At 44.3% G+C, this 26,768-nt stretch overlaps 2 protein-coding genes and 1 pseudogene across 3 annotated transcripts; 2 read left to right on the top strand and 1 right to left on the bottom strand.

Annotated features, from left to right (window-relative positions):
- Nucleotides 1-9,426: 9,426 nt before the first annotated feature.
- On the top strand, nucleotides 9,427-15,127 carry TP53I3 (tumor protein p53 inducible protein 3). 2 transcript variants are annotated; one of them, XM_086700119.1, is made up of 6 exons: nucleotides 9,427-9,659; nucleotides 9,995-10,146; nucleotides 11,237-11,504; nucleotides 12,744-12,917; nucleotides 13,795-13,991; nucleotides 14,768-15,127. In XM_086700119.1, coding segments are annotated over exons 1-6 (975 nt in total). In that variant the 5' UTR covers nucleotides 9,427-9,658; the 3' UTR covers nucleotides 14,951-15,127. The 2 variants fall into 2 exon arrangements, with proteins under 2 accessions (XP_086556245.1, XP_025783141.2); XM_025927356.2 differs by having other exon boundaries at nucleotides 12,705-12,917.
- A 406-nt stretch (nucleotides 15,128-15,533) lies between these two features.
- SF3B6 (splicing factor 3b subunit 6) lies at nucleotides 15,534-25,927 on the top strand. Its single transcript, XM_025927238.2, has 4 exons — nucleotides 15,534-15,778; nucleotides 18,992-19,110; nucleotides 25,352-25,490; nucleotides 25,660-25,927. Exons 1-4 carry the CDS (start codon nucleotides 15,749-15,751, stop codon nucleotides 25,747-25,749), a joined length of 378 nt encoding a protein of 125 aa, XP_025783023.1. The 5' UTR covers nucleotides 15,534-15,748; the 3' UTR covers nucleotides 25,750-25,927.
- Nucleotides 24,115-25,289, bottom strand: LOC147582291 (cytochrome c oxidase subunit 6C pseudogene; annotated as a pseudogene).
- Nucleotides 25,928-26,768: the final 841 nt, after the last annotated feature.

Below are 26,768 nucleotides of genomic sequence, written 5' to 3'. Positions count from 1 at the left end.
TTAACACTTAAAAAAATCAACCAAAAAAAATTTTTTTTAATCAACTCAAAAAGATTTTTGACTCTGTCTCCCTTCCTTCCTCCTAGTCCACACAACTTAGTATGGGCAATGAATGCAGTCATCTCCAGAAAGGGTTCATCTGCTGTTTACCTCCAGGGTGATGACCAGGACAATAAGGGTGGGGAGTTATACAACCTATTTTGAAAATTTAGTATTCCATCCTGTCCATGATGCATCTTTCTTTCCCCTAACAGCAACTGCAGGCCAACCTGGTTGGCACACCCTTCAGGTGTCCCTGGGGAGGAAACATCTTACACCACTGGCATCAGGTCTTAGACCTTTTGCAGTTCTTGACATTATCAAGCAGCAAGGTACAGTTTTCTGAATTCTGAAAACATGCTATCTGGGGCTTTCCATGTAGATCTACCTACAGATTTTGGAGTCAGTCCCCATGCCAATGATTTCTCCTTGTAAATCAGCACATTGACTTCTGGATTTTATAACTCAGTCATGTGCATTATACACCCACTCTCCACATGCTGTCAAGCTAGGGTTTTGAGCCTGCGAGGCAGAAGTTCTGGCCCTGGCCCGTGGTAATCTCTAAAGTGCTAGAGGCCATCATGAAGCCTCTTGCCTGCTCACCAGCTGGTCAGCCAGCCTTTCCTAGACACATACTCACTGCACTGCTAGGTGCCTGGGGGGCCCTTTTTGTAAACCACGTCAAGGCAAATGCCTCACTACCTACAGCCATCATATATAAACCTGCCCAGTTACTTCTACAATTCTTATTATAAAGTTCCAGCTGTGTCCAGCTATTCAGAGACCCACCAAAGTGACCCTTTGGTGTAGCCACACAGTACCTGCAGAGGTGTCCTGGCCAGATGATCTTCTGGTCCAGGGGTCTCCAAACTAAAGAGATTTGTGTCCTGGTGGTCCACAAAGACTTTAAAAGGGGCACACAGGCGTGAATGGATTTAAGTGATTAATTTTTTACCAGATCCTCAACTTCCATACGTACTTGCCTAAAACCGCTGTGGTTGAGGAGTCATGTCAGCTCTAGCTTCCCACCTCCCCTCCCCAAGCACCCTTCCCCCAGTACACAAAAGGAAGGTATGCTCTCATTCAGCCCCAGTCTTGCCATGATGCTTGGCTTGGAGTACAAAAACTGCAGTGTGACAGAGGAAAGGAAAACTCTCAATATTTTTTAACGTTTTTAAATCCATCCTCTACTGTCAAAAAATATATGTGGAGAGATCCATGAGAATAAAGTAAAAAGCATTAGTGAGAAATAGTGAAAATCTTTGTGTCATAATTGTTCTATGAGAGGAAGGCTTTATGTCTTACCTATATTTCTTTTTTTAATGTTTATTTATTTTGAGAGAGGGAGGAGGGGAGAGGCAGAGAGAGATTGGGAGAGAGAGAATCCTAAGAGGGAATGAGATCAAGATCTGAGCCAAAATCAAGAGTCGGACACTTAACCGACTGAACCATCCAGGCACCCCTATATTTCTTAAAATTCAGAATTAAGATGATTGTTGGAGCACCTGAGTGGCTCTGTTGGTTAAACGTCTGACTTCAGCTCAGGTCATGATCTCCCGGTTTGTGAGTTCGAGCCCCACGTCAGGCTCTGTGCTGACAGCTCAGAGCCTGGAGCCTGCTTCTGACCCTGTGTCTCCTCCTCTCTCTGCCCCTCCCATGCTCATGCTCTGTCTCTCTCTGTCTCTCAATGATAAATAAACGTTAAAAAAATTTTTTTTAATATGAATAGGACATGTATTTAACATAACTATTTGAATTGAAAAATGAGAAACCTCTGATAGAAAGTAATTTTATCTGGCTGATTATTTAACAATGAGGATTGGCTTTGCCAATAAGAATGTCACAGATGTTTTTCATAATTAAGTCTGCAGCTTCAATGTATGAATACATTTTAATGAAAATGTATTTGAAGTATGTGATAAGGTAGAAGGATTTTTTTAAATGAGACTTATTTATTTATTTATTTATTTATTTATTTATTTGTGTTTACTTTTGAGACAGAGAGACAGAGAATGAGTGGGGGAGGGGCAGAGAGAGAGGGAGACACAGAATCCGAGGCAGGCTCCAGACTCTGAGCTGTCAGCACGGAGCCCAACCTGGGGCTCGAACTCACGAACCGTGAGATCGTGACCTGAGCCGAAGTCGGACACTTAACCAACTGAACCACCAGGCGCCCCTAAAAGGATTTGATTTTTAAAAACTGTCATAGCAAAAGTGTATTGAGGGGCGCCTGGGTGGCTCAGTCGGTTGAGCGTCCGTCTTTGGCTCAGGTCACGATCTCACGGTTTGTGAGTTCGAGCCCCGCGTCGGCCTCTGTGCTGACAGCTCAGAGCCTGGAGCCTGTTTCGGATTCTGTGTCTCTCTCTCTCTCTGACCCTCCCCTGTTCATGCTCTGTCTCTCTCTGTCTCAAAAATAAATAAACGTTAAAAAAAAAAATTAAAAAAAAAAAATAAAAAAACAAAAAAACAAAAATAAATAAAATGTAAAAAAAAAATTTTAATCTGAAAATTATTTTTAAAAAAGTGTATTGAAATTAACATTTTTACTTTCCAAATCCTTTGTGAGTATATCAATTTTTTAATTTTTTTTTAATGTTTATTTATTTTTGAGACAGAGAGAGACAGAGCATGAACGGGGGAGGGGTAGACAGAGAGGGAAACACAGAATCGGAAGCAGGCTCCAGGCTCTGAGCCATCAGCCCAGAGTCCGACGCGGGGCTCGAACTCACGGACCGCAAGATGGTGACCTGAGCTGAAGTCGGACACTTAACCGACTGAGCCACCCAGGCGCCCCTGTAAGTATATTAATTTAAACAAGGGGCCTTAAGGCGCCTGGGTGGCTCAGTCAGTCACAGCTCAGGTCATGATCTCACAGTTCAGGGGTTCAGGAATTCGAGCTCATGGAGCCTGCTTGGGATTCTCTTTCTCTTCCTCTCTTTCTGTCCCTCCCCCACTTGCTTTTTCTCTCTCTCTCAAAATAAATAAACTTAAAAAAAAGTGCCTCTAAGTGAAAAAATAGTAGATATAATTAATAATCATGTGATAAATCTTCACAAAGCTTTGTTTGTATAATTCCAGAAGCTAAGATCCTGAACAACACTTAGGGGTGGGTAACAAATCCTTTACAGGTTGATTGGTTTCCCAGTCTTTGCTTTCAACAAAATTGAAAAAAGACCTAATTAAGTTGCCAGCTAATCTTTGAAAATAATTTTTGATGATAGATCATTATATAGTTTTTAATCATATAACTCAGAGGTATTCAGAGAATTGGCTGACATTTCTATAATGAAATTTCTCTTTCCCATCTAATTTATGCAAATTAGATTCCTCAGAGCTTGTCTATAAAAATGAAAAATAGGAAGAGAATTTATGTTGATCCCAGTCTCATTCCAGCAATGAGTAATATTCATCCACAGACATAGTAATTACTTGGAAAAATTCAACCCCACCAGTGGTCATTAAGAGATGTCTTTCCAATAAAATTCTACTTTTCATGTTCAATAATTATTAATATTTGAAATAATACTTATAATAATATAAAAACTCAAATAATGTTTTGATCAATTGTGAACTAATAATATTGTAATAATAATAAATTCCAGAAGAAATGTAACACTCACAGCCCTATGGTCACAGGAAATAACTTTTTAAATTAATGTCAGTTTTTGTACACATTTTCTTGCAGATAACAATGATCAATAAAGCATGAAATGCAGCAGTATATAATTCTATGAGAAAAGTAGAATGGAATATGAGTACAAGAAGAAAATTACATTTTAAAGCTTCTAACTGTTAAAGAACTGTTTGGGGCATTTTTAGTGGATGACCGTAGATATCAAATTGCTCTGAAAACTGGATTCTACTTGATGCATTTAAAAGCCTTATATGAGTAGAGCACCTGGGGGGGCTCAGTTGGTTAAGCCTCCAACTCTTGGTTTCAGCTCAGGTCACGATCTCACAGTTCATGAGTTTGAGCTCTGCATCAGACTCTGTGCTGACAGAATGTAGCCTGCTTGGGATTCTCTCTCCCTCTCTCTCTCTACCCCTCCCCTGCTTGCATGCTCTCGCTCTCAAAATAAATAAATAAACCTTTAAAAATAAGTAAATAAATAAAAGCCTGATATGAGTTTTAAAATGTTAGTGTTTATGACCAGAAATCATATCTTTTACACTATTTACATTTAAGATTAAATATTTTAGATATTGCGGTGCCTGGGTGGCTCAGTTAATTTTGTCTCAGGTCATGATCTCATGGTAGTGAGATCAAGTTCTGGGTTAGGTTCTTCACTGGTTCCTGGGCATGGAGCCTGCTGAAGATTCTCTCCCTCCCTCTTTCTCTGCCCCTCCCCCACTCATTCTCTCCCTCCCTCTCTCTCTCTTTTTCTCAAAAAAAAAAAAAAAGGAAAAAATATTTTAGGTATCAACTTTAAAATGTGAGCGGGGACAGACACATAGTTTTTCAAAAAGTTTTGTCTATTCGAGACAAAATGTGAAGACCACTGCCCAGAGTAAGAAGTGCCTTGGGCATTGAGTCACATGGATGGGTGCCCAGGAAGATGGCAGGGGCAGGTAGCCAAAAAGCAGACCCCAGAAGATGGAGGCAGAGGACTCCACCAGGCTGACTCCAAGTCTTCTCTCTCCCAGAGCCTTCCTAAGTCCCTGCTCCTAGGATTTGCTCCATCAAGCTCAGTGTGGAGTACGCACAGAGGGAGGGGAGAAAGAGGCCACAGAAAGGCCTGCAGGCACAAAAGCTGCATGAACAACCTAGACAAGAGCTGGCCCAGCTCCTCCAGGGAAGAGGGTCTGCTCCAGAACCATGAGTCACCACTGAGCTTGGTCACCAGAGAAGCTATTGCCTCAAGGTGACTCAGCAGCACTGTGCAAAAACCCTTTGAAGGGGCCGGGAGCCTGCTGGACATCTGGATGAGATTCTTCCAGGCCCCCAACCCCATTTAACTTCAGTAGCAGCAGCAGCAGCAGCAGCAGCAGCAGCAGCAACTGCACCTCAGACCACTTCCTCCACCCCATTCCTAATGCAGAAGATCTTGTTTGTTCTGCTAAAAAGAAACCTTTGGGGGAGACTCTTTAGAGGCCAGCGATATGGGGGATTGTGAAATACTGCCACTGCAAAAATTCCACCCAATCCCTACATGTAGCTCTTCACAGAAAGGGAACTAGAGCAGGAAAAGTTGCTTTAAGAAAAGCAGCTTGTTCTGTGGGGTGGCCATCTTCCTCCAGCAACAACTGGCAAGACTGGCAAGACTGGCACTGGACCCTGGACCTGTCTCATCAGACCCACTTACTCACCCATGTGCCCCTCTTTCTGCAAGACAAAGCCAGTATTCCAGCCCTCAGTAGCCAGCAGCATTTTGGGACTCTAGACATCTAGACATGGGCAGAGCTGGAGCCCACGCTGCCAGCAGCAGTGGGAGATCAGACACCCAGCCATGGTTTTGCTGCCTGGCAGGAGTCAAGCTCAGTATGTCACCATCCCCGAAGGGCTCCTCATGCTCATGCCCATGCCCATCCTGGAGGACTGACCCTGCCCTAGGCGGCAGCTATCCCGAAGGCCTGGCTCACTGTTTTCTGGCCGCTACACTGCATGCGTGAGGAAGACCCTCAACCCCCAGAGACCACTCCCACTAGCCCTGCCCTGTCACTCAAAGCTAACTGCTGACACCAACTCAGGCCTCTGACTGCCCTAACCTTCATCTCTAAGCCCCTCACCGATGCTCTGACACACTCTAACCTTTAATCCCAGTGTTGATGGGACCTGTCCCCCATGGAGACAACTGTGGACAATTTTTATGACCAATGTGAGGCAGAACCAAGCTTCTCAGAGCAGTTCCAGCTGCTTGTCCTCATCCCGAGAGGAAACTGTCCTTCGGTCCTTCTGCTGGGTCCCTCACAGGCAGTGGAGGAGACCTTCCTGTTCCATTCATCTGCTACAAAGAGGGAACAGAGCGGCCCAGCCATCTGTCCTGGGGGCTGTCTGTCCCAGAAGCTCCCTAGACTCTTAGCTCCCCACCCCCTGCTTTTTTTATTTTCTTAAGTGTATCTATTTATTTATTTGTTGAAAGAGAGAGAGAGAGAGAGAGGTTCCCAAACAGGCTCCACCTTGTCAGTACAGAGCCCAATGCAGGGCTCAAACTCACGAGAAATGGCAAGATCTTGACCTGAGCTGAAACCAAGAGTCGGATGCTTAACTGACTGAACTAGCCATGCACCCCAGGAGGCCCCTTTAGAACAATTCTGACCCTCAACCCTCTCCTTGCCTGCTGGATTGATTTTGTACAAACCCGGTGCTGATCAAGGCTCCCTGAGCCCCAGAACTCTGGATGGCTCCTCACACTCAGTGCCTTCTGTGACCCAGGGCCCACCTGACCCTTGGCTTGTCTCTCATCACACCCTCAATACACTAGATGGTTTATCTTTCCAAAGCCAACCCTATAACTTCCCTCCCCTGTGCCATTGCTGGCTCAGCATATTCTAACCTGGGTTGCTGCCACAGGAGGCGTACAAGAGGGGCTGAGAGGGCTCATCCCTCCTGGCACTGGGGATTTGGGCACAGCTGCCGTTCAGTTGGCCAGACTATTCAGGGCCATCTCCCTGGCAACCACGAGCCCCAAGGAGAAAATTGAGATGGCCTAGACGCTGGGTGCCACAATGGGGTTTGGTTATAAGGAGGACTTCTCTGCAAAGAGGCTGAAGGCCATGCAGAGTACAGATGTGCATGTTTCTGCAGTGGCTTGTGCATTTGGAGGAAAGGCCAAACTGATCCCTACTCCCCACCTCAAGGGAGCTGCCTTTTGTCCTACCTACTCTTCTTCCATAATCTTTTCCTCCTCTTTTCTCTCTTGTATTAGTTACCTATTGTTGCATAACAAATTGCCCCCAAACTTAGTGGCTTAAAACAGCAAACATATATTATCTCACAGTTTCTATGGGTCAGGAACCTGGGAACAATTTAGCTGAGTCCTCCAGCTCAGGTTCTGTTGTGGTTACAGGGAGATATGGTTCACTGAGACTATGAGTGTAGCATTCCAACTCAATTTTTAAAATTTTAAATGTTTCATTTCTTTCACATAGCTCAACATGTAAAGTGCTTATTCTTTTTTTTTTTAACGTTTATTTATTTTTGAGACAGAGACAGAGCATGAACGGGGGAGGGTCAGAGAGAGGGAGACACAGAATCTGAAACAGGCTCCAGGCTCTGAGCTGTAAGCACAGAGCCCGACGCGGGGCTCGAACTCACGGACCGCGAGATCATGACCCGAGCCGAAGTTGGCCGTCTAACCGACTGAGCCACCCAGGCGCCCCATAAAGTGCTTATTCTTTTTGTATTTTGTATTTTGTTCCCTACCTCCCATGAGGTAGGCACTGTCTCCCAAAATAAGATATATAAAAATAACTCCATATAAAAAGATTCTGTATCCTTTTTCATGCTCACATGACCATATAAGTATGTGTATAGCCATGTATATGCATATATGGACATTTGCCGTTGTTTTACCAAAATGTTACTCTCATTAAATGAATGTTTCACAGAAATCCTTCTATGTCAACTGCTATAGCTCTAAGGCATTTTTCAAATGGATGTATGGGTTCATCATTTATCCAGCCATTCCCTGAGTAATGGGATTTATTTTGTTTCTACATTTTTTCTCTATGATCAATGCTGCAAGAAACATTTCTCTACATATGTCCTTATATACTGGCATTTATTTCTATAGAACAAACACTTCAGAAACATGTACTATACTGTCATTGTTATCATTATCATAGTATTGTCTGACATCTGGTAATATACTTACTACTGTTTTTCATATATTTCTTGGCCATTTGATATAGATGGCAAGAAGAGGGACAGTAGCTGATGGGCATTAAATTTTTTTTCTATTTTATTTTATATTTTATTTATCTTATCTTATATTATCTTTTGAGAGAGAGCATGAGCAGGGGAGGGGCAGAGAGAGGGAGACAGAGGATCCGAAGCAGGCTCCACCCTGTCAGCGGAGAGCCAGACATAGGGCTCAAATTCACAGACCGTGAGATCATGACCTGAGGCAAAGTTGGATGCCCAACTGACAGAGCCACCCAGGCACCCCTGATGGGCATTTTTGTAAAACAGAAAGCTTTATGAAAAAACATAATTTGGGGGTGCCTGGGCAGCTCAGTCAGTTAAGCATCAGACTCTTGATCTTAGCTCAGGTCAGATTCAAGCCCCGTGTTGGGCTCCACACTTGGCATGGAGCCTACAAAAACATTTTTTTTTTTTCTAATAACCTTCTTGCAAGAGGTGTGCTCAGCAGAGGGATGTAAATAAAGAGATAAGATTTTGCAATTGGCAGGAGAGACATATACAAGACAGCTTGCTGTAGTTAGAGCCTTGGACCAGGACCCAGAAGATATGAATTTGATTTTTGGCTCTGACACTCACTAGCTATGTGCTCCTTGAAATCAAATTAGTCTTTCTATATCTGAGTTCCTTTCTAGTAAAGTGTTATGAAGATCCAATGAGGATGCATGTGAAGAGGTTGTAAATTATAAGGCACCACAAGATGTTACCTAACTTGTTTTTGTACAAGCACACACATGTGTGTATTCTTCTAAATCAGCACTTAACTGGGGGGGGGGGGGGGGGGAAGAGGAGCAATTTTGACAGCCCCCCCCCCCCGAAGATGTCTGGAAGCATTTTTTTATTGTCATGATTGGATAGTGGGTGAAGACCAGGATGCTGTTAAACATTGCACAATGCACAGGGCATTCTTTCAAAAATAAATAATTATCTAGTCCAGGGGTGCCTGGGTGGCTCAGTAGGTTAAGTGTTCGACTTTGGCTCAGGTCATGATCTCAGGGTTCCTGAGTTCCAGCCCTGCATAGGGTTCTGTGCTTACAGCTCCCAACCTGGAGCCTGCTTCAAATTCTGTGTCTCCCTCTCTCTCTCTGCCCCTCCCCCACTCACACTGTCTCCCTCGCTCAAAAATAAACATTAAAAATTAAAAAAAAAAAATGTATCTAGTCCAAAATGTCAACAGTGCCAAATCTGAGAAACCTGATGTAGCCTATTTATACAACTTTAACCAGTCAAAACTGCCTCCCCGGGCAGCATCTTCCAGGCGCTGCTCCCTCATCCCCAGGAGGAAGAGCAGAAGTGGTAAGGATCACAGGACGGCTTTTACCTTCCCCTTTCTCCAACCCTCCTCAATTCTGTCAGCTGCACCCATCGTGCCCAACCATACTCAAGATGCTGGCCCTACAGCGTCAGTGATGGAAAATGGACCGATCGCCGGCCAAGAGACTAGTTCTCTAGAGAGAAGGAAGTTTTCTTTTCTGGAAGTGAGACTATAACAGGATTTCCGGCCAACCGAAGAAAGACTAGTTTCCGAGGCTCAAATGAATAGAGAATCTGATTCGCTATCACTATCTTTGCAAGGTGGGGGAGAAGGAGAAGGAAGAGGAGGGTTGGTCCAGGTCAGTCCCACCCCTGGCGCTGTCCGGAGTCCAGCCGTCCTTCGCGGTCGCGGCCGAGGCAGTCCCGGACTCCAGGGTTCTTCTGCTCCAGGGACCCGAGGGAGCGCAGGACCGCGCCGCGCGGACCAGCGGAGAGCCCGGCCCCAGTAAGTGTCCAGGAACTCACACCCGGGCGGGTGAGGCGGGGTGGGGGTGGGTTCCAACTCAGAGGGAGCGCAACTTGCCTCACGCTCTTCTGTGTCTTCCCCCTACGCTGCATCCTAGCCGGGACAGCGCCACCTTGGCCTAACCAGAGTCCTCTGCAGGGGGTCCGTGTGCGGGAGGCTGGGACCTCCAGGGAAGGAGCGCGGGGCGCGGCGCGGGCCGGACGTCCTGGAGACCACTTTTTAAGGGAAGCCGCTGGCCGGCAGGGGGCGCTGCAGCGTCGGGTTAGGCGCTGCGCTCTCTGAAGGACCTCGGGCTCCCTCCCTTGCTTCTACAGTGTCCTCAGAGAACATGTTAGCTGTGCACTTTGACAAGCCGGGAGGACCAGAAAACCTTTACTTGAAGGAGGTGGCCAAGCCCAGCCCAGTAGAAAGTGAAGTCCTCCTGAAAGTGGCGGCCAGCGCCCTGAACCGGGCAGACTTACTCCAGGTACCCAGGGGTCAGGGAGGGGCTTCGGGGCCTTCGAGAAAGATTCACCAGACAGATAAAAGGAATGACCTATGGCACTGCCAGTAACAGGCTTCATGATATGTTTGCAGAATGTGTGCCGGGGGTTCTAAGACAAAGAACCATTTAGCCTCCTTTGTTTCCACAATATATAGGGATATTTGCAAAGCGGCATCTACTCTGTGTTAACCCATTACCTGCTCAGGCTTCCACATAAGGAGATGGGGACTACCATTTGTTGAGCGTGTGGGGTGTGTGTGTGTGAGGCCTTGCTCTATCTCATTTACTCTTTTGGCAACCCTGTTTACCATTTGTATTATATAGATAAACTGAGAGTCAGAGAGGTTAAGCAATACTCAGAACACTAATAATCAGGGCAGCTCTAATTCAAACTGAGGTCTGGTGTGGCTCCAAAGTTCTGCATTCCTTCAGCTCTGAGGGTCCTGGAGCTGGCAGGGGACTGTACTCTAGGAATCTTCTTTTTTCTGCTCTTTGAAGCACTAAACTGAGACAGTTGCATTGATTGGGGTAATTGAGAAATGTGTGCCAGAATCACCTGGGCCACTTTTCCAAAATAAACATTACCACAACCCAGGCATATGTACTTTGAAAAAGCTCCTCAAATGGTTCTAGTGCTGTCTTAGTTCAGCCCCTCTGGTCTGAAACCTCCAGTCAGAGGCTTCTGAGGCTTGCAGCGAGTGAGAGTACAAAGCCTGGCACTTGATATATGAAAACTGTCTTTAAGGAGTCCATGGTTTTGTTCCTCGTCCTGCTACTGATTTACTTTGTGACCTTGGACAAGGCATTTCCCTGTGCAGGTCTCAGTTTCTCTCTTTGTAAAAAAAGGTGTTTTGATGAAGTAAATAGCTAAGGACCCAACCACTTCTGACATCCACCTATTATGTGACTTACAGTATCTGAATTACTTCTCCTGTCTCCTGTGCTGACTTAGCAAAACCTGACTTTACCCTATTTTTTCTGAGAAAAAGAGGGGCCATTGGAAGAGAGCCAGGGATGGTGACACACACATTTCTGATCATGCTCACCACTTAGTGCACCCCTCTTTCTGCAGAGACAAGGCCAGTATCCCCCACCCCCGGGAGCCAGCAGCATTTTGGGATTGGAGGCATCTGGACACATAGCAGCGCTGGGGCCCGCCTGCCAGGGGCACTGGAAGATTGGGGACCCAGTCATGGTTCTGCTGCCTGGCGGGGGACAGGCTCAGTATGTCACTGTCCCTGAAGGGCTCCTCATGCCTATTCCAGCAGGACTGACCCTGTCCCAGGCTGCAGCCATCCCAGAGGCCTGGCTTACCGCCTTCCAGCTGTTACATCTCTTGGGTGAGGAGGTCCCCCGCACCGTGCTCGCTCCATACAGTGTGGCTTAGTTACTTCCTGACTCAGCCACCTCAAAACCCAGCAGCCCTCAGAGGCAGCTTTGGCCTGGCCACTGAGTCACCCAACCCCAGCATCCCACCCTAATGTACTGCCGGTAGTATCAGGTCCTCATACCACGTTAGCAATGGCCTGATGTTGAGGCTGAAAATCATGGTTGGTAGATGGAGCCTGGAAAGCACTGGATAGAAGGCCTGTGCACATCTTCACACTGTAGGCCCCCCAGTAGTCCCAGCTGCTCACAGTCCTGCCGAGCTTCTCTCTGTGAGCCTGATGCAGCAGAAGGGGCTATTCAATCAACTTTTATTCTTCCCAATCCCTCTGATGGGAGGGAGCCTAAGAAGACTTGGTCCCTGCCATGAGGGAGCTCAGTGAAACTGGGAAGACCAGTCATGCACATAGAACCATAGAGTTCAGCAGGTGGCCCTGTCTCTAACTACAATAGAAACTCCAGATGGCAACAGTTAGCGTGGGTAAGCGTGGTAAGAGAGGGCTTTCTGGAAGAGAAGGACTTGAAGGGTGAGTAAAGTTGAGGTGGACAGAAGCCAGGCCAAGGCAGCTTAAGAGAGTGTCATGGTGAGATTGGCTGCTCCACTCAGAGTGAAGGACAATGATTATTATCTGTGACAGATGAGACTCGGACTGGGTTGTAGTGGCCTTGAGTGGCACATTGTCTGGACTGGATGCAAAAGCCAACTGAGAACCACTTTACATTTTGAGGAGAAAGTGACATAATGAAAGCTCCATTTCAGGAAGAGAAGCCTGGTGGCTGTCCATGGTGCCTGGATCACTGAGACCAGCTGGAGGCCAGTTTCAGACTAAAGAGGGACTGGCGTCAGGTGGTGACAGTGGGAAGAGCAGTTACTTCTTACTTATTAAGGTATATGTCAGAGATGTGCATCTCGGTATTACTTCATAAGGAAAATATAGATTATGGATGTGGCTGCTAATAGCTGTTTCAAAAGGTTGTTTCCCACTTTGACAAGAGGCAGGAAAACAAAAAAAGAATTGTCGAGCACTCTGAAGAGAGCAAGAGATTTGGCATTCGGTGGTCCAGGGCCAGGCACATGTGGCAGAATATGCCTGCGTGGGGAATGTGTAACACTTGCAAAGTAAAGAGAATGGTTCCTGTACTTTGTGTCACAGGACACGTTCAGGCTGGAGACTCTGTGCTAATCCATGCAGGATCAAGTGGTGTGGGCACAGCTGCCATCCAACTCGCCCGGATGGCTGGAGCTATTCCTCTAGTCACAGCTGGCTCCCAGCACAAGCTTCAGATGGTAAAAAAGCTTGGAGCAGCTGCTGGATTCAATTACAAAGAAGAGGATTTTTCTGAAGCAACACTGAAATTCACCAAAGGTAAACAATAGCTTCTGCAGCTCAACAGGAATTTCAGAGGTGATTAAACAAAATCCTCACCAGCCTGAAGGTTGCCAGTACTCTGGATCTGTCTTGCCTCTGCTAAATGCCCAACAGCTGCCCTGGCCAATTTCTAGTACTCTGGTGTTTGACCTCTGGAGACAGGCAGACAGTATTTAGGACTAAAATGTTTCTGTGTGCATTCTTGTAAGTGATAGGATTCCTACTCATTTTAAAAACTGGATAAACCAAAGAATTGGCCCGGAATTATCCAGGACCTCTTCTTCCAAGTCACTCTGCAATGAGTTACCAGGAGCGTAGGGCAGAGACCAGTTTAGTGCTGGTCATAGGAGGGGTAGGATGGTAGCTCCCCAAACGGGTAAGCCTCTGTATTCCAAAGCCAAATCTGTATATTTTGGGGTCATCCCTTTTCCATTTTGAGTCGAAAAGGAGAGATGAAACCAAAGCTAGTAAAATGATTCAGACAACCCAGTACAGACACTTCATAATTTAGATGTGAATTAGCCTGCTCTGTAGACTGGGTGGATTTCCCCTGTTCTTTCTCTTTCATGCTTGGGTGCCAGTGGGTTCTATACTTACATGGGGATCAAGAGAGATACCAGGTCATGGTGTTGCCCCATTTCCCTCTTGCTGTGGCTAGGAATCATAAAAGATGAACTACAACACACATGTATGATAGAATTCAGCTATCTAAACTCCATTTACAGCAATGTTTCTTTGAGCAATGTTTCTAGTTCTAACCTATACATTGTATACATGTACATATCCATATATTCACAAATATACCATGGAATCTTACTTTGCACAAAGCTTTATGTGTCTGACTAGCACTACAAATCTGTATTTCATGTGAAAGGTGCTGGAGTCAACATTATTCTAGACTGCATAGGTGGATCCTACTGGGAGAAAAATGTCAACTGCCTGGCTCTTGACGGTCGCTGGGTTCTCTATGGTCTGATGGGAGGAAATGACATCAATGGACCTCTACTTTCAAAGCTACTTTTTAAACGAGGAAGTCTGATCACCACTCTGCTGAGATCAAGGGACGAAAAGGTGAATGATGAATGAAAAGAAAACATGATTTTATTGCCCAGAAAAGTGTGATTTGTTTACATAACTACAAAAAAGTTAGATCTGACACATCTTCTGTTAGACAGCCCATGTAGAAACCTGCCCCGCTATGGATAAATAAGTAATCATTTTCACAGAACTAATTAAAATTGGTCAGAAGTCTCAACATCTTGGAAAGAAGGTAACTAATCCCTCACATATTATTTAACCTTTGTAACAGAATGAATGAAGCATTGACAATATTAGAAAATAGGGGTTGTCTCCAAAGGCAGAACTCTTCTCAGTGTGATATAAAGCCGCTTAGGTGAGTAAGGTTAGTTAAGGCTGGACCTTCAACATATCATATATTACTGAAACCTTCTCTGTGTGGCACTTTAGCAGGTGCCAGATTTGGGAATGTTTCCCAGCCTACGTTTTCACACCTGTGGGATAGCAGAGCATAAACATCCCTTTTGAACTCAGCCTATAGAAGCCCGTTCTGTGGCCCAACTCCTGCTCTAAACCCTTAAGAACAGTCCTGTGGTCTGTGCCACTAATATTTTAGTCCAGGATTCCGTCTTTATCTGCTACAGAAGAGTGGTTATACATTGAGGGGCATGCACATACAAGCTGGTAGTAAAGGAGTTAGGTACCCCTGTGTGCATTTTCAGATGTGTACACGTTTCAGAGAGAGCACAAAAGCTAATAAATAAGCAGGATGGGGAGTAGCAAGGTAAAGCCTCTGTCTAGACTGATGGTCTCCTTTTCCTTATTTTAAGTACAAGCAAATGCTGGTGGAGGCTTTCACAAAACAGATTCTGCCCCACTTCTCCACGGAGAGCCCACAACGTCTAGTGCCGGTTTTGGACAGAGTCTACCCCGTGACTGCGATCCAAGAGGCTCATGCATACATGGAGAGCAACAAGAACGTGGGCAAAATCGTCCTGGAACTGCCGCAATGAAGGAGGAGGGGGTACTACTCAGGCCTTCCCAGGACAAACTTGGACAAAGTTCACAGCACGCAGGAAGGAGATCGGGTGCGACTCCTGGCCGCCCTGTAACCCATTGGCCCTTCCCCGGCCTCGTCAACTGAACCGTGTAAAGCCAATCTAGGGAAATAAAAAGAAAGTAGAGCTAAAGGGCGGCCTTCTCACTTCGGCGGCCCCAGATCGCTGACTGAGGCAGCCGGGGCGGGGACGAGGTGGGGGTCGGGGCTGGCGTCGCCGCAGGCGTTACAGGAGTGCTCAACTTCAGGGTCGGGGGTTCCGGGTACGGGGACAGGGTCGGCCACAACCCCACCTGCCACAACCCCGTAAGCCCAGCTTTGCCCAGCGCTGGAGGACCGGGCCCACACACCAGTCCCTGGGTACCGCCGCGCGCGCCCCACAGGGGCCAGGCCCCGCACCCTCCGGCCAGCTTCCTTTGCTCAGGGCTGCCGTGACAGGAACACCTCCCCTTCTTAAGCCCAGGCCCCGCCCTTTCCGGTGCACAGCTCAGCCCCGTCTTGAATCCTCACCTTTCAACTATCCGCCCCGCCTCTTTGTCATCTCAGGCTCGTTTTGCCCCGGAGTCTTTTCGAAAGGGGATATTACGTAAGCACGTCTCGGCGTGAGACGGCGATATTCCGGCGTGTTTTAGAGCTTCCGGTGGTGGATGTTGCTGTCCTGCGTTTGACGCGGTGTTGGGGTCTTGCAGAGCAGCTCCGGGGGTGTCCGGAGGAATTCCAGTGTCTGCTGCGGTAACCTTATCAGCCCGCCAAGATGGCGATGCAAGCGGCCAAGAGGGCGAACGTGAGTATCGGGGCCTTCTGCCAAAGAGGGGGAGGACTTCGCTGTTGGACTTTCTCAACGGCGTGGCGCTGTGTATCTTGCACTTCCTCGGTCCCCGGGCCAGGGTAGCCCACAATTTGCTATCTTATCACTGGGGGTTCCATCTTAGCCCCATCCTTACGGATATGCTCCCTGAGCCACGTTTCCGCGTCCACTCCTTTTGAGAGTTCTCTCGGTCTCTTATTCTGGTGTCAGCGATAGTGTTAATCCTACAGCCTTTGTTGCTTGATCTGCACCCGCGAACTGACGACAGGATCTTCACCCAAAAGTCAAAAGCACAGACGAGTCTCCAGTAAATAACCTAATAGCTCACAGGCAACCAGAGCCTGGGATTCTCCTCAAGTCATGGAGCTTTGTGGATCCTTGATTAATGTTTTAACTCAGTGTTTTTGAGCACCGACTATATACCAAAACTGCGAGATAAGAAACAACTGAGAAGTTATATTTATTGAATACCTACTTTGTGCCTGACATAGTCTACACATTGTGGATACAACAGTGAATAAAAGCGTTCTTCTGTTTACATTCTGTTAAAGAATGGGGTGTTATATGGGAACCTAAGAAAAGTAGTCCCAGGGAGATGGTAGGTCAGCCATAAGGCTGAGAGATATAGTGTAATGAAGACATAATTAGATATGGTGGGATGCAGAATTTTGGTAACCTTGATGATCATCTTAGCGGATGAAAGGTTGGCTGCAGTGGGATGAAAAGAGGATGAAAGTTAAGAAAATGGAGACAGCTGTTTCCACAAGTTTTCATGTCAATAGGAAGCAGAGAGATTGGATGATGGTTGATATCTTCTCTCTTTCAAGATGTGTGATACGAGGTGTATTTGCATGCCAGAGAGAATGATTCAGTAGTGTGGGGGAAACTGATGATGTAGGAGAAAGATGAAGTAAGTTCAGGAGTTAAGGTTTTGAATAGATGAAGGTTGGCATAATAATGAGAGGGAGAGGGGTGGATATGGATGAATTTAGATTGATGGGTTTAGTGATATGACTATAAGGTACTTACCATTTAGTCATATATTTTTTCAATAAGGAAGAGCCAAGATCATCTCCTGAGATGGGCAGGGAAGAGGTTACCGCCCAACTCAGATGTTAGAAGGAGTGGTGGTGGTAAGGCTTGAGGAGAAAAGAGTAAGTGTGATACAGTGTCTTACAGAGTGAGAAAGCAGATGTACTAGAGACGTGTATTATAATTGGCAGTGCTGATTGTCTATTTGAAGGCAGTCTTGAATTTTAAATCTAAAACTTTATTATACTTATTTGTTTACCATTTGTCACTACTACTAGTTTGAGGGCAAGGAAGAAGTATCTTCTTTTTCTTTCTTTTTTTTTTTTTTTAAGTTTATTTATTTATTTATTTAGAGAGAGAGAGAGAAGGGAACCAGCACGGGAGGGGCAGAGAGAGGAGACAGGATCCAAAGCAGCCTCTGTGCTGACAGCAGAGAGCCTGATGTGGGGTTTGAACTCATGAACCTTGAGATCATGACCTGAGCCAAAGTCCACTGCTTAACCAATTGAGCCACCCAGTGCCCCTCCTCTTTTTCCTTTCATACAGCACTTAGTTTAATGTCTGAAATAGTTGCCAGCTTAAGAGTTTTGAGCAAATTAATATCCAATGTGTAGTTGAATATGTTAATAACACAGGAGTGAACCCTGGATGGGAGATTTATATTGAAGAGTCATCCACTTACTGTGGAAACCATGTGTTGTCGTTAAGAGACCAAAGAGAATGTGGACTTAAGGACAGTATACAAAGGTAAAGAAAAGTCTGGGGGCGCCCGGGTGGCTGAGTCAGTTAAGTGTTCGACTTGATTTCATTTCAGGTCGTGACTTCGTGGTTCAGGGGCTCCGTGCTGATAGTGCGGAGCCTGCTTGCAATTCTCTCTCCCTCTCTCTCTGCCACCCCCCCCCCCATAAATAAATAAGTAAACTTAAAAGAAAAGTCTAAAAGCAAAATTCTGTTGAAGAGCATATGTTAATGACAAGAATGAGAAGAACTAGCCAGACAGTTAGGGGGAAGCCAAGGAAATAGTGTCATTGTTGTCAAGAAAGTAATAGTCAACAGTGTCAGAAGCCCCAGAGAAGTTAAGTGTGATGAGAATTGAACACTGCAGTGAAGAGGTCTTAGTGAATAAGAGCATTTCGTCATAGTGCTGGGATGGAAGCTAGGTTGTGGTACGTTGATGTGTATCAGTGAAGGAAAGAATATGAAGTAGTGAGTATAAACTTAATCTTTCCAGATGCTTGACTGAGAGGGGAAAAAAAAACAAAATAGGATAATAAGTAGAGAGCTAATAAGTTCAGGGAAGGCAGAAACCTTGTCTTTTTTCCTTCACTGTTTAATCCTAATACCTAGCCTGGTATATACAAAAGGAAGGTGCTCGGGGCGCCTGGGTGGCGCAGTCGGTTAAGCGTCCGACTTCAGCCAGGTCACGATCTCGCGGTCCGTGAGTTCGAGCCCCGCGTCAGGCTCTGGGCTGATGGCTCGGAGCCTGGAGCCTGTTTCCGATTCTGTGTCTCCCTCTCTCTCTGCCCCTCCCCCATTCATGCTCTGTCTCTCTCTGTCCCAAAAATAAATAAAAAACGTTGAAAAAAAAAATTAAAAAAAAAAAACAAAAGGAAGGTGCTCAGTAAATATTGATGAATGAACAACGAGGGATCCAAATAAGTATTTAGTTTTGTGTAACAGTTGGCAGGACATAAGCAGCTGCTCATTGGAGGAATAGTAGAAGGTCATAGTGAAGGGAACACTAAATTCAAGAGGGAGAAGATATCATTAATGTAACAGGTTCTTAAAAAGACCAGATAAGAGTCATCAGTGGGAGTTTTATTGTGTAAGAAACAGGAAGAGTTCCCTTCATTCCCCTATGTGTCTAAGGCATTGTGGACTTTTAAATGAGGTTGGAAATCTGTGTTTAACTGCACTGCCTGAAAGCATACTCCCTAAAACGAGAGCCCAGTTGATTTTCTGAAAAGCATGCTATTTTCAGAAAATAATTTCAGATTATAATACTTACTATTTTTTAATAATTCTTATTCTTGACTATTATGTTTGTTGTGTCTTTGTTTTTGTTTTACTGTGAGAATTTATAATTATGAGAAGTTTATTTTAGGTGGTAGCGCTCCTGCCCCTGATTACAATAATAGTACATATTTCTCATTTTAGATTCGACTTCCACCTGAAGTAAATCGGATTTTATACATAAGAAATTTGCCGTACAAAATCACAGCTGAAGAAATGTATGATATATTTGGAAAATATGGACCTATTCGTCAAATTCGAGTGTGAGTCTTACTGAGACTTTTGAAATGTCATTTCAGGAAAATGATTGTATAATCTCAATTATAGCTGACAACAGGGTCTAACCAAGAGCCTAGAGACTAAATAGATTGGAATCTGAGAAATGAGATTTATTTATTTATTCATTTTGTATGGAAAAACATGAGACCCTCCTGATCCAGCTCAGTGAGAGCCAAGGATAGTAGTGAAATTAGAGAAGGCTTGAAGCAGTAATGAATGGTTTCAGGGGAATGGGTGGGAAAAGAAAGAACTAACATAATAGCGTAACTATTATTTGTAAAGTCAGATACAATACTCTGTTTTTTTATGTCCATTAACTCTAATTTGCTTTGGTGTCTCCTTTACTCAGAATTTCTGAATAAACTAACTAACAAGTAACTGAAAAAAATGATTTTTTTTTCAACTACAGCTCTCTTTTTTCTTTTTCAGCTATAGCTTTCTGTTGAAATTTATTTTTTTTCTGTTGAAGATTTAAAAGAGGGGAGAATAATTGCAACACGAATTCGTGTTTTAATCTAAAAATTGGTGTTCATATCTTCAAATGGTATTTATTGAACATCTACAAAATGCCATTTATTGTAACAGGTGCTTTTATTTCCATGACCAGTACTACCGCCCTGTGTGGAGTTGATACTCTGTTTCACAGGTGAGACTATTTTGAGGCCCACAGAGTACAAGTACCTTTCTAGATTCACACAGCTATTTAGTGATAAAACTTCTGATTCTAAACTGAATATTGACACTACTCAGATTCATAGCCACTGACATTCTACTTACCTAAGAGTCCATTTGGAAGGATTTCTTTTTGTTTTTTTCCTTAAGTTTATTTCTTTATTTTTTAGTAATCTGTACACTCAGCATGATCCTTTTATCAAGAGTCTCATGCTCCCCCCCCGACTGAGCCAGCCAGGCACCCCTGACTATCTCTTTCTTAATAAATTTTCCTTAATGACCTGAGAGCTTCTTCTTGGCTTTTAACATTCTGTGAGATTTTTTTCTTTCCTTTCTTTTTTTTTTTTTTAAGAACTCTGAGATCTTGAGGACTGTCCTTTGAAATGATCACTGTCCCTCCAGAAAGTAAACCAAGTGCTAGCAATACATCATCATTGGTACTCAAGTAGGGATAGAAATGAAGTGTTATAGACTAGCCATTCTCTTTAGGAAGTCTCAGTCCTCTGGATATTTGATGAAAGCTTTGGACCCTTTCTACAGAAGAATACAAAATTTTCCATATGATTTCAGGGGGTACATGAAACCTAGGTTAAGAAACCCTGTCCTAGACATACAAGAATGTCATACAGAAGATCCCCTGACTTGGAGGTCAGGAAAGAAGATTCTGCTTCAGGCCCTGTGACCCTGGACAAGGTGTCCCACTTTTTGGTTTTCTTACCCTCACATGTAAGGTAATCTAGTGCCTTTCAGTTTTTAACATGGAGGCAGTAGGATAAATTTACTGAATTGGTTGTAAGACCTAAGTTCAGATACTAACTGGACATTTGCTAGTTGCATATAACTGGGCAAAATATTTAACCCCTCTGAGCTTCAATTACTTATGAAACACAATCTTCCTAACCTGTGTTCTTAAAGGAATTCTAGTAAGGATCAAATTAGATCATTCCTGTGAAAGCACTTTGTCATGGAGTATTTCCTTCTTGTGTGTGTTAGCCACCCCTGTCTATGCTCCCACAGCACCTTCTGTGAACATCTCCTAACAGGTAATTTGGTTGTTGTCTGTGTATTTCCTGGTCTCTCCTGCCAGCCTGTGAGCTCCTAGGGCAGGTATCATATATTCTTTTCATTTTGTGTTGACAGCTGTTGTGCCTGATTCATGTTAAACACCCCAGTTATCTAAGTAAATGAATAATATAGAAAGTGGTTGTACTTGACTTTGAAAGTGTTACAAAATGTATTGACGGTCCACAGTGAGATTAGAGAGAGTTTCAGAAAGCCAAGGTAGAAGGACAGATAATTAAGCAGTGGCATGTGTAGAAGGCTGCACAGTAGCTCAGGGCCTTTGTACTCTGCTCCCTCCATCTGGAATGATTGTCACCTGGCTCATCTCCTGTCTGGCTCCTCATTCTTCAGGTCTCAGCCTCATCGTCACCTTCTCAGAGAGGTTTACCCTGACCACCCTAGCTTTAATCCCCTGTCCTCCCATTCATCTCCGTCTGCTTCCTTAATAAGATTTCTTGTCTGTAATTATTTCTTTATCTTTCTCCCACTTGAATAAAGGTCCTTGAAGGGAGGGATGATGCTTGTCTTTTTCACTATTATATTTCCAGTGCCTGTCATACAGAAAGAACACAGTATATATTTGGTAAATTTGTATTTATTTTTTTGAGAGAGAGCAAGGGGAGGAGAGGCAAAGAGAGAGGGAGACAATCCCAAGCAGGCTGCACGCTGTCAGCACAGAGCGTGATGTGGGGCTCAAACTCACGAACAGTGAGATTGTGACTTGAGCTGAAATCAAAGAGTCCAACGCTTAACCAGCTGAGCCATCTAGGCACCCCAAGAATACAATATATATTTGTTGAATAAATTCATAAAAGTTTGGTGTGCAGGAACTTGGGTCTAAATTAATAGATTAAGAAACAGATGTTTTTCTGTTCCCTAGCTGTGTTCATGCTTTATCACATTTTTGGCACCTAGCACTAGGGTGACCAACCTTCCCAGTTTGCCCAGGACCATGGTTTCTGGGATGTGGACTTTCAGTGCCAAAATCTGGACAGTCTTGGGCAAACTAGGATGATTGATCAGCCTACCTGGTATATAGCAGACACTTGGTGCTTTGAACTTTTTACTGCTTCTCTTCTATTTTTTTGAAAAAATTTTTAATGTTCATTTTTGAGAGAGGGAGAGAGAGCGTGAGCGGGGAAAGGGTGGAGACAGGATCTGAAGAGAGCTCTGTGCTGACAGCAGAGAACCTGATGCTGGGCTTTAACTCGTGAACCTCTAGATCATATCCTCAGCTGAAGCTGGATGCTTAACTGACTGAGCCACCCAGGTGCCCCTGGTGCTTTGAACTTTTTAAAGCTCTTTTATACCTTTCACCTTTTTCGATTATTAAAATGTGTAAGGTGTAGGGCAGGTGATAGAGCCTGATAACGTTATTTGACACATGAAGCAACCGAAGCTCAAGAGAGGTGGTCACATGATTAGGTTTTCTTATTCCTACTCTAAGATTTACCACCAATCAGGAGAATAATGTTGGCTCAGTGCCTACCCTACAGTAGGTGTAAGTACATACTTTTAAAAATCAAAGTTACAATATTGTTAAGATACTAGGTTGTTAATTAGGAGCTGGGACACTTGAGATGAGAATCTTTAAAATGGGGTTAGTGCCCATCCCTATTCTAGTTCCTAAGATGTGAGAGGAAGAGATGCTTTTGTTTTGTTTTGTTTTGTTTTTTAGCTTCCAGGAGAAAGGATGTATGAGAGAATATGTGGGAGAAAGTAGACCTCCACTTTTCAAATGCTCATTAGCACTTGTTGGGTGCATGGTGTGAAAGTAAAATGAAATATAAGGTCTTCTTTGCCCAGTTAGCAAGAACTAAAATATTAAGGTTTTTTTATGTTTTTATTCCAAAGGAAAAATAGACATTTTGGCAAAATCTTTGGAGCAGTGTTTTTTTCTTTGGGTATTCCCCAACTTTCATAGCTAATGCATTGCTCCCCACCCCCTCCCCTCCCCCAGCTAATGCATTATTAAAAATTAAAAGTGAAAAGTTGGAGCACCTGTCTGGCTCAGTAGGAAGAGCATGTGATTCTGCACGTTGGTTGTAGAGATTACTTAAATAAACAAACAAATTTGTTTTTAAAAGGTCCAGGGGCACCCTGGTGGCTCAGTTGGTTAAACCTCTGACTCTTTTTTTTTTTTTTTTTTTTTAATTTTTTTTTTTTTTTCAACGTTTATTTATTTTTGGGACAGAGAGAGACAGAGCATGAACGGGGCAGGGGCAGAGAGAGAGGGAGACACAGAATCGGAAACAGGCTCCAGGCTCTGAGCCATCAGCCCAGAGCCCGACGCGGGGCTCGAACTCACGGACTGCGAGATCGTGACCTGGCTGAAGTCGGACGCTTAACCGACTGCGCCACCCAGGCGCCCCAAAACCTCTGACTCTTGATTTCTGCTCAGGCCTTGATCTCGCGTGAGTTTGTGTGAGTTTGAGCCCCACATGAGACTCTGCGCTGACAGTGCAGAGCCTGCTTAGGATTCTCTCTCTCGTCTTTCTCTCTCTCTCTCAAAATAAATAAACTTAAAAAAAAGAAAACTTAAAGAGGTCCAAAAGTTGTTAGACTATCCCCAGAGAGTAAGGACTATTACAAAATCCCTCTGTAGCCTGACAGCCCGTAAGCATTCAGTGACACCGGCACCCTCCCACCGCCCCAGCACCCTGTATCTCTTCCTAACCCTTTTATAGGAAGCATAAACTGTGACCGGGGCCCAAATCTGTAGCCACATCCTAGGTCACATTTAAAGAGGTACCTCCCCTTCCCATGGCCTGCTACCTTTTCTTGACCCTGTGCAGGGACTATGGCAGACGGAGAGGCAGCCCACAGTCTTAAACCTTATTCCACAGTTGGCACTGGGTGGCTAGAACACAGATGGAAGGGTCCATCTTTATCACACTGGGAGCATAAGCTGAGTGGGACCTGTGCCCACTGCCCCCACTGACAAGCACATGGCCATCTGCTGCCTGCAGTTTGTTGCTCTTCACACTTCCCTTCCTCCCCGCCGAAGGAAGCTGGTGAGGTGAAGAGAGGAGGTGGCAAGGAAAACTTACACAAGCAGCAGCTCCGAATCCATGAGCAAGGTCCAGCTTCCACTCCCAGTGACCTTCCAGCATTCTCCTCTGGCAGGCAGATAATCCCAGCCATAAGCACACGCCCTCCCTCTGGTCTCTGCCAAAGCTGAGCCCTTCTCCCGAGCCAGACAGGGCTGTGTAATGCATGAAAGTGCATACATTATTAACGTATGTATGAAAAGCTGGGAGCTGACTACCGCATTTTAGAAAGGCAGTGAGTGAATCTTCTAAGCGGGAGAAACCACGTTAACGCGACATTAGAGAACATCCTTTCCCAGCCATAAAGGATTAATGGCTGTCTGTTTTCCTAGATAGCATAATTTTGCCATCTTGGTAGGGGCTTCTCTCCAACCCCACCCCGCTCTACAGACACAAAATAGGTTTTATTTTTATGGATTTGGTAAACCTTAGTAGAATACTGCTCAGAAACATGGAGACGGGCTTGTCTTGGAGTATTGAAACTAATAGTGCAGTAAAAAATCAAAATCTTTAGAAACAAGGGACTAGTAACGGGGTAATTGTGGTAAATAACTTAAGTTTTCATTCTGCTGCGTAAATGCACGCTAAGAAAAACCTCATTCTAGACTTTGATGACTAATAGGAGCCATCACCCCTAAGTACGGTACTTTTCAGCTTGAGACTGGGAACTGGTTCTTAGTATGGGAAGTAAGAAAGACTGGAACAGTGTACACGGAAGACCGTGGCAGTTTCAAGCTGGTTCTTTGGCAGCTGCAGCAGTAGTCCCGACAGAGCAAGTTCAACCTGTAGCTGTTTTACTTCAAAACAAAACAAAAATTACCTCAATTCAAGAAATAGTAGGCTTATCCAGCATACCTATCTATAATGTTTATTTCCTCTAATGGTGTTCAGGTTGATCTCAAAATACTTAAAACTTCACTTACTATCCTTAATCTTCTCTGGTTAGTGGTTTAAAAGACAGTTGTTATTCAGCTATCAATGCTCCGGCTAATTTTTTTCCCCACAGTATTTATTAGTTTATTTATAAAGAGAAACTATTCCATAGCCCAGTATTCATGTTTCATAGTTCAGGAACACAGGTCAGTGACAAAACTCCATGGAACTCAACCCAAAGAAATTCTTTATATTCTAAAATCACTTTGCACTCTGCAAGATACCAGTCTTCTTCGTCCCTTTAAAATCTTTCATGGAATCGTAATTTCTGTAGAAATCTCCATATCCTTCTTTCTTGGTTTGGCCATAGCAAACTTAAAGAAAGCCACAACCCCCAGTGAATGCTCTCACATATGAAATCACAGGTGCTTGGCCAGAAGGCCTCACATCTGAGGTTTTGTCAAAGACTGGAAGTCATGGTAGTTATTCTCGACACCAACCTCAGACCTGTTGTCCTTCCTAACTCGGGTAAATGTGTATTTTAATTAAGTCTGATTTCACGCTGCAGGGGGAACACACCTGAAACCAGGGGAACAGCTTATGTGGTCTATGAAGATATCTTTGATGCCAAAAACGCATGTGATCACCTTTCAGGATTCAATGTTTGTAACAGATACCTGGTGGTTTTGTACTATAATGCCAACAGGGTAAGTACTAGTCACTGTCCTCATCACCCGGGGAGCCCATGTAAGAATTAGTGTACCGTGGGGTGGACGGATAGAGTGTACTGTGTGTTCTTTTCTGGCTAGTGCTATTGGTGAAATTCATTTCACCTACAGGTCAGTAAGTTAACTTTGGTGCTTACCACATTTTCAGGCATTTCAGAAGATGGACACAAAAAAGAAGGAAGAACAGTTGAAGCTTCTCAAGGAGAAATACGGCATCAACACAGATCCACCAAAATAAACGTTTTCTGCATTTTCATTTTGGACTAAAACCCATGAATAACCACCATCACCCTTTTTTTGTTTTTAAATTAAAACTGAATGTTGTGATTTCTTAATTGAGATTCAAAACAACCTGCTTGAGACTTTGATACCTGTTAGAATGTTATGTGAATAAACTTGTAGCTTTTTGTAAAACATGTCAGTGTTTTGTCTTGAAATTTCCCCTCTTATTTGATCCCAGAAAAAAGACAAATCCGTAGTTAAACCGTATCAAGAATTGTTTGATGCTAGGTGGTCATAGATACCAAGCTTTTTTTCTTAATGTTTATTTATTTTTGAGACAGAGGGAGAGCACAAGTGGGAGAGGGGCAGAGAGAGAGAGAGAGGGAGGGAGGGAGACACAGAATCTGAAGCAGGCTCCAGGCTCTGAGCTGTCAGCCCAGAGCCTGACGTGGGGCTTGAACCCACGAACTATGAGGTCATGACCTGAGCAGAACTCAGATGCTTAACCGACTGAGCCACCCAGGTGCCCCAAGACCAAGCTTCTTTAGAGCAGAGACTTTTCTGTATTCTTAATACCTCTGGTGTCCAGCCCAGTGCTTAACCATCGTGGGAAGTTTCTACAGTGCTGTCATTTATTGAATGTTAACAACTCAGTGAAGATAGGTATCTCCATTTTGCAGATAAGGAAACCAAAGCTCATTGTGTTGGTTGAATGAATAAAATGCTTACATAAAAAGTTGCTGTAACATCAACTAGTATTAACCATGCCAATACATTTGAATAATACTTGCTTTACAGTTAACACCTTTGTCAATATGGGTACCCTGTCCTTGAAACAGAAGTCAGTTCTATAAATGGCCATTCAGGTGACAGCACACTGTTAGAGATCTGAGGGCGAGCTTCTTGGGTAGTGGTGTTGGTTGTTACATGTCTAAGACTGTATTGTGTAGTCTTTCCCTTTGGTTAACAAGTGTCTGTGAATATCTTGGACCTTCCCTCATAGTGTATCTTTGCCATAAATGGAGTATTTAATGC

The sequence above is a fragment of the Puma concolor genome, chromosome A3, assembly GCF_028749965.1.
Source record: "Puma concolor isolate L17-30 chromosome A3, mPumCon1.1.hap2, whole genome shotgun sequence".
In the NCBI taxonomy this organism is placed as follows: Eukaryota; Metazoa; Chordata; class Mammalia; order Carnivora; family Felidae; genus Puma; species Puma concolor.
Note: the sequence above shows the minus strand (reverse complement) of the source record. Positions and strands in the feature narration are given on the sequence as shown.